Raw genomic sequence first — 6714 nt, forward strand, 5'->3', positions numbered from 1 at the left:
CCTCACCCTGCCTCTAACCACACCCGTGCTGCAGAGCCTCCTGGACATGATGGTGGCGGAGGAGGAAAGCCTGAAGGAGCGTCTGCTGAAGAGCATCGCCCTGTGCCGGAAGGAGCTGGACACCCTGTGCAGGGAGCTCCAGCTGGGCCCCTTTGAGGTGAGGGGGGGGATCCTGGGGTCTGCCTGGCCTCTGCCTGCGTGTCCCAAGAGGCCAGAGCTTAGAAGACAAATATCTACTTAAAACTGCTTTTCTGGGTGCTTGGTAGAGCCGAGGGCTCCTCACAGGGCAGGCATTGGTAGGTGGCTGTGTGGCGCTCTCCAGCAGCTTGTTTTGTGTGTTGCTGGTGTTCACGCACCTTCCTGGGGAACATCTCACTCACACCCAGGCCTGCTGGCCGCGGTCTTTGTATAAAAACCTGAAGCATGAGCCAGGTGCGGGAGAAGTGTGGAACAGAGCTGATTTCTGGCCTCTTGCAGACAGAGGAAAGTACCATCCTGCAGATGGAGAAGAACCTGCGCACGTGCGTGGAGGTGCTGCAGAAGCAGAAGCGGGACCGTAAGCAGGAGCTGAAGGCCCTGCAGGAGCAGGACCGGGCCCTGTGTGACATCCTGTGCACAGCCCTGTTCACCATCGACACCGGCAGCGTGCCCAGCCTGGACGACCTGGACCGCTACCGGCGCCACGTGGCCTCCCTCAACACCCTGAAGGTGAGCCTGGGGCGCAGGGGTCACTGAGGCGCCCTCAGGGGGCCCTTGGTTCTGACACTGCCCTCACCGCAGGAGCAAAGGCGGGAAGAGTTCGTCAGCAACAAGCGTCAGATCATTCTGCTCATGGAGGAGCTGGACCACACCCCGGACACCAGCTTCGAGCGGGATGTGGTGTGTGAGGATGAGGAGGCGTTCTGCCTGTCCGAGGACAACATCATGGCCCTCCAGAACCTGCTGCAGCAGGTATGCAGTGCCCTGAGCCAGGGCTGGGGCTGCCACCGTGCTGTAAGAGCAGCCGCTGGGTTTTGGCAAGGCTGTGTGTGTTAGAGCAGCCTTCCAGGGGCACTGAGGAGCTCTCGTGTGCCCCAGTGAGGCTCAGTGGGTGCAGCAGAGCCAGAGGCTGCGCTGACCCCACGCTCCCTCCCTGCGTGCAGCTGGAAGGGCGGCGGGCCCTGAACGAGGCGGTGTGCGCGGAGCTGCGCGCCCGGATCCTGGCGCTCTGGGAGCGGCTGCAGATCCCCCAGGAGCAGAGAGACTCCTCGGCCGTGCACCTGGCCGGCTCCAGAGCCCGAACCAGGAGAGCTGTAAGACCCTGCTGCGCTCACGGTGGCAGGGCTGGGGCAGCAGCTCGGGGGCTCTCGTGCTCCTGGCTGCTCGGTGAGGGGAGCGGGGCAAATTCTGCCTTCGTGGAGGGAGGAGCTGGAGGCTGTGGCAGCTGCCTCGTTCTAGAGAGCGGCTCACGCAGAAGATGAACCCTGTTCTCCCCTTCCTCCCTGACCTTGCTCTGCTCCCGGGGGCAGCTGCAGCAGGAGGTGGACCGTCTGGAGGAGCTGAAGCTGCAGAACATGAAATCCGTCATCCACGCCATCCGGGCGGAGCTGGCCAACTACTGGGACAAATGCTTCTACAGCCAGGAGCAGAGGGAAAGGTTCAGCCCCTTCTATGATGGTGGGTGCTGGCTGGCCAGGCAGATCTGGGGAGGGATCCCAGGGCTTCCAGCAGCCCCCTGACCTGGCTCTTGTGCCCCTCCAGAGGATTACACAGAGACCCTGCTCGAGCTGCATGATGCCGAGGTGGGCAAGATGAAGATCTACTATGAAACACACAAAGATCTGTTTGAGGCTGTTCAGAAGTGGGAGGAGAACTGGAAGCTGTTCCTGGAGCTGGAGGTATTGTCCAGGCAGGAGCACGGGGGGCCGTGGGTCAGGGTGTACCTCTGCTCCCCTGGGACAGCGCTCTGGGAAGGAGCAGGGAGCCACTGAGGAGTCATGGGGGGGCAGTGCAGGGATGAGGTGCTGTGTTTCAAGCACTGGGGTGTTTGTGCAGGGCTGGCTCCTCTGAGGCCTTCACCATGTGAGGTTGAGGGGATTGGGTGGTGTGTCTGTGCCTCTCCTGACCACGCTTCTCTACCAGAGTAAAGCAAATGACCCCAGTCGCTTCACCAATCGAGGAGGAAACCTTCTGAAGGAGGAGAAGCAGCGAGCAAAGCTGCAGAAGACGCTGTCTAGGGTAGGTCCAGCCCTGGGGAAGGACCTGTGGTCCCACTGACAGAGGAAAAGGGATCCTTGGGTGTGGGGACACCTGCGTTCAGGGCAGCCCCTACACTGCCCTCATGTCCTGATCAGCTGCAGGAGGAGCTGGAGAGGAAGGTCCAGACCTGGGAGGAGGAGTTCAAGGGAGCTTTCCTGGTGAAGGGGCAGCAGTTCATGGAGTATGTGTCAGAGCAGTGGCAGCAGTACCGGCTGGAGAAGGAGAAGGAGAAGCAGGAGCGGGTGAGTACAGAGCTGAGCCTGTTGGCTCCTGCCTGGGAGTGCCAGCCTAGGGCTGTCCCTGCTGGGACATTGCCGGCTCATTCCCAGCTTGGAAGCAGCAGGCACTGGGGCTGGTGCCCACTGCTGTCACATCTGTGTGGCCGAGCCCCTTTCTGGCCCCAGCTGTGCCAGAGGTGACACTTGGCTCTGGCCACGTGTGACTCTGTGCTGAAGTTCCTGCTGCGCGGCCGTGCCAGGCTGTCAGCAGGGCAGTCCCGCTGCAGTGTCACACTGTCAGCAGCCCCTGGTGCTCAGTGTGTGAGTGCAGGCGTGTCCCACAGCACCTGAAGAAGAGCCGGGAGATGGAGGCAGAGATGCTCTACGGCAGCGCCCCCCGCACGCCCATCAAGCGGCGCATGCTCAGCCCCCACACACCTGCCAAAGTAAGCAAGGTAAAATGTCCCTGCAGGGCACTGGGCTGGGCTGGGCGTGCCTGGAGCACAGCCTCGGGCTGGCCTCGGCCCCGTGGGGAGGGCTCGGCTGCTGCAGCCCACGGGAAGGGAAGGTGTCCTGTGTGACGTGTGCTCTGCTCTCCTCAGCTCCACAGCACCTCCAGCGCCAACACCACTGTTCGCTCAGCCTTTGGGGGAGCCATCTCCCACTCGCCCACCTCTCGGCTGCCACCCTCCGGGAAGAAGGTGAGGGGCCTTGGGGACTCCCTGCCCGCGGCTGGGCTGCAAGGGAAAGTGAGCTGAGGTGGTGCAGCTCTTCTGCTGTCACCCCGTGGCTCACTGCCTCCCCTGCTGAGCTCGTGGGGGACAGAAGCCCCTGTTTGTCTGCAGTCTGCTCTGTGGGGCTGCTGCCATCCTGCTGGGCTGTTTCTGGGACCTGAGGGAGGAGGAGAAGGGCGCCAGAAAATCTTCCTCCAGCCTATATTTCTAGTAGCCCTGTTCCTTAGTGCTGAGCCTGCAGCTTGAGGGACCTTCAAAATGTGTGTGGGCTGCCAGACAGGCCCTGAGCATCGCTGTCTAGTGAATGGCATCCCTGCCTATGGCAGGGGGGTAGAACGAGATGGGCTTTAAAGTCCCTTCCCACCCACATCATTGCAGGATTCTGTGCTGTATGTTTTAGGGGCCAGAATTGGACCCCAGAGTCTGGAGAGCTCCTGGAGCCTGGCACTGCTCTGGCTCCTCTGGCACTGAAGCTGCCGCAGGTCTCCTGCCTGTGCTCAGTTCCTGCATCCCATAACTGTCACCTCTCCCCACAGTTCAGCCGGGCCCGCACCCCCACCTGCCCGGCAGTGAAGCCCCCCCGACGCAGGCTGAGGGAGCAGAACAAGGAGAACGTGTCCCAGCTGGACGGAACCACCCTGAGCGGTGGGTGCACCCCCAGAGCCCCTGCCCAGCGTAACCACAGCGTTAGTTCTGTTGCCAGCACCTATTCTGAGTTTGCGGTAATTCACCTCTTCTAACCCCCCCATCACTGCACAGCACAGGACCTTTGCTCCTCCCGTGCCCCCCCGTGTGTCCCCCGTGTCCTCTCGTGCGGTGGCTGCTCCTGCCCCTGCCTGTGACTCCCCATGGAGAGCTTCTGGCAGAGCTGGTGGCAGCGGGCCCTGAGCAGCGCTGGGGACAGACCCGTGCAGGGACAGCTACAAGGCAGAGCCCCTGAGCGTGGAGTGAGCAGGGGCTCCAGGGGGGCTGCTTTCCTGCTTTCCTCTCTCAGGGTGGGGGACCTTGTGGGGACCTGGACACCCTCTGTCCTCCCATCAGGCCGGGCTGAGCCAGAGATTTACTACTGTGTGAAACTAACAAAAGTTTTCTACTCTTTATACATTTCAGTAAAGAAAGGCATTAATGTTCATTGGCTACAAGTTACATAATACAATTTGTATTCCATCTCCCTTTGGCAGCAGGGCCTGCCTCTCTCTGTCCCCTCTGAGCTGTGAGGTAGCAGCCCCCTCCCTTCCCTCATCCCTCTCCTTTCCCCGCTTGTTTCCACAGCGCCAACTCTCAAAGGCTTCCAGCTTTGAAAGCACCTCCCGTGTTCTCAACTCCACCACCAACAATGCCGCATGATGCAGCCCTGCTCCGGCAGCAATGCAGGGCCTGCAGCACCTCCCGTTCCTGGATAACGCTCCCCTCCTTTGCTGCTTTAGGAATGTGCTTTTATTTAAAAAAAAATTTCTAGATGTTGTGAATAAAGTCCTTGTACAGCCCCAGCCTCCGGGCGCGTCCGGGCGTCCCTGCGCGGAGCGAGGCGGATCATGGAAGGGGCGGGGCACGGCCTGGAGAGTCTCAGCCAATCAGGAGCCGGGCTGCAGCTTTTTCGGCCAACTCCAGCAGCCCCAGTCTGTGCCCTGATTGGCCAAATAATCTGGAATTCCGAGCTCTGATTGGCTGGAAGAGCTGGGGCTTCAATCCATGCCGTGATTGGCCAAACAAGGAGCGGTCCCTATCATTTCCTGATTGGCTAAAAAAGAAAAAACAAACCCTCGAATTTTCAATCTTCATCCGGATTGGCTGAAGAAGCAGTCTAATCCGAATCCGGATTGGCTGAAGTAGCAGTCTAATGCGAATCCGGATTGGCTGAAGAAGCAGTGTAATCCGAATCCGGATTGGCTGAAAAAGCTAGCCGTGAGCGGCTGCGCAAACCGAGGCTCAGTCCGGACCGTGCCGAGCCAGAGCCGCAGCCTCAGTCCCTGACCAAAAGGGATTTTTTTGCTGAGCAAAAAGCTGCAGTCCCGCTCCCCCAAACCACCCTCAGCCTTTCTCAGCTGCTTGCTCTCCCCCTGAACTGCCTACCAGAACTGTGGAGACAAGCACAGGGTGAAAGCCAGAAAACTTGTGATATGAGTCAACAGTTCAGTGTGCGAAGCAAAGGCCACACAGAACAAAGCAAAGCCAAGAATTCATTCCCTCCTTCCTACTGGTGTTCAGCCTCCCGACGACAGCAGGGTCCCATCACGGTAATGGTAACTCGGACAAAACCACCCCTGCTCTGAACATCCCCCCATTCCTTCTTCTCCTCCCCTTTCCACGCTGGCATGATGCCACATGGTCTGGGACACCTTCGGGGTCAGCTGGGGGTCCCCTGGTCCAGCTGTGTGTCCCAGCCCCCCACGAGTTCCTCTGCACGCCCCAGAGGAGCAGAATCAGCCTCAGCTCTGTGCCAGCGCGGCTCTCTCTGCCACTGCCCAGAGCGAGCACCGTGCTCACACAAACCCAGGCACGGCCCCGTGCAGTCCCTGCCCCAGGACAGCTTCACTGGAGCCTGATATGCTGGAACATGTCTCGCACACACCAACACTGCAGCCCTTATGGAAAAGTGAATTTAATGAACACATCCAGCCTGTCCCAGGGTGTCCCTGGCCCTGATGCAGCTGCAGCCCCACTCCAGCATGTCAATCAGGTCACTGCGGGCTGAACTCAGCCCTGTCCTGTGCCGCAGGAGGGCTGCCTGCCCTGCCCTGAGCACAGAGCAGTCCTGGAGCTGGTCCTGCAGAGCAGAGCCTGCCCTCACCGCCATCTGCAGCACCCACGGCTCCTGGGGCCCTCACGGCTCCCGCACACGCACATAGGTGGTCCAGGGCCCACACACCACCTCCTCCACCCGCAGCCCCTCGGCCACCAGGTGCTCCACGCGGCGGGCCTGGTCAGAGCTGACGTTGTTCCCGTGTCCCAGCTGCCCGTATTTACCTGCAGACACAGTCATGACACAATGTGGCCCTGGGGCCTCACAGGGCAATTGCTCCTGGTGTTTGTGGGGAGGAAGGGAGGGAACACAAGAGCCCCCAGTGTTCACAGAACTCGTACAGCGATGAAAGAGCCAAGGGCGAGAGAACAGGAACCAGAAGTTGCTCCTGGGGAGGTTGTACACTCCCAAAGCAGAGGTGCCACTTACCCCAGCCCCAGGTGTAGAGCTCCCCGCCTCCTGCAACAGGGACAGCACCATCAGGCAGCACCCGGTGAGCTCCTTTCCCCACAGTGCTCCCCTGCCCCCAGAGGCACTGCCCCGCAGGCCCTGGTGAGCCCTGGAACCCCTTTAGAGCCCCTGCCCCCGGGGGCACTGCCCCCTGCCCCACTGGACACTCACGCGTGACCACGGCTGTGTGTCGGGAGCCACAGCTGACAGCGCTGACCTCCAGGTCCTGTGGCAGATCCAGCAGTGCTGGGAACGCCTGGATGGAGATGAATGCAGCATCCTGGGCAGCCAGCTGCTCCTGACAGAGCAGCAGCTTGGTGCTCCCTGCACA

At 60.8% G+C, this 6714-nt stretch overlaps 2 protein-coding genes across 4 annotated transcripts in view; one reads left to right on the forward strand and one right to left on the reverse strand.

The window, feature by feature from the left end:
• The first annotated feature begins 38 nt into the window (after positions 1 to 38).
• Positions 39 to 4677, forward strand: PRC1 (protein regulator of cytokinesis 1). 3 transcript variants are annotated; one of them, XM_031059716.1, is made up of 12 exons: positions 39 to 157; positions 478 to 708; positions 781 to 951; positions 1143 to 1292; positions 1509 to 1656; positions 1741 to 1877; positions 2122 to 2217; positions 2334 to 2480; positions 2801 to 2911; positions 3059 to 3157; positions 3727 to 3876; positions 4463 to 4677. In XM_031059716.1, the coding sequence occupies exons 1-12, from the start codon at positions 47 to 49 to the stop codon at positions 4535 to 4537; spliced, it is 1626 nt and encodes a 541-aa protein (XP_030915576.1). In that variant the 5' UTR covers positions 39 to 46; the 3' UTR covers positions 4538 to 4677. The 3 variants fall into 3 exon arrangements, with proteins under 3 accessions (XP_030915576.1, XP_030915577.1, XP_030915575.1); XM_031059717.1 differs by having other exon boundaries at positions 3727 to 3835; XM_031059715.1 differs by having other exon boundaries at positions 2801 to 2902; positions 3727 to 3912.
• A 1098-nt stretch (positions 4678 to 5775) lies between these two features.
• The window catches only part of UNC45A (unc-45 myosin chaperone A), a 10764-nt gene continuing 9825 nt past the window's right edge, over positions 5776 to 6714 (reverse strand). Inside the window, exons 20-22 of the mRNA XM_031059677.1 lie at positions 6555 to 6707; positions 6363 to 6392; positions 5776 to 6157 (exon numbers count right to left, since the gene is read on the reverse strand). Of these exons, the coding sequence (XP_030915537.1) occupies positions 6015 to 6157; positions 6363 to 6392; positions 6555 to 6707 (326 nt within the window). The 3' untranslated portion in view covers positions 5776 to 6014. The remainder of the gene's footprint in view (positions 6158 to 6362; positions 6393 to 6554; positions 6708 to 6714) is intronic.

This window comes from Geospiza fortis, unplaced genomic scaffold (genome assembly GCF_000277835.1).
Source record: "Geospiza fortis unplaced genomic scaffold, GeoFor_1.0 scaffold2, whole genome shotgun sequence".
NCBI lineage: Eukaryota > Metazoa > Chordata > Aves > Passeriformes > Thraupidae > Geospiza > Geospiza fortis.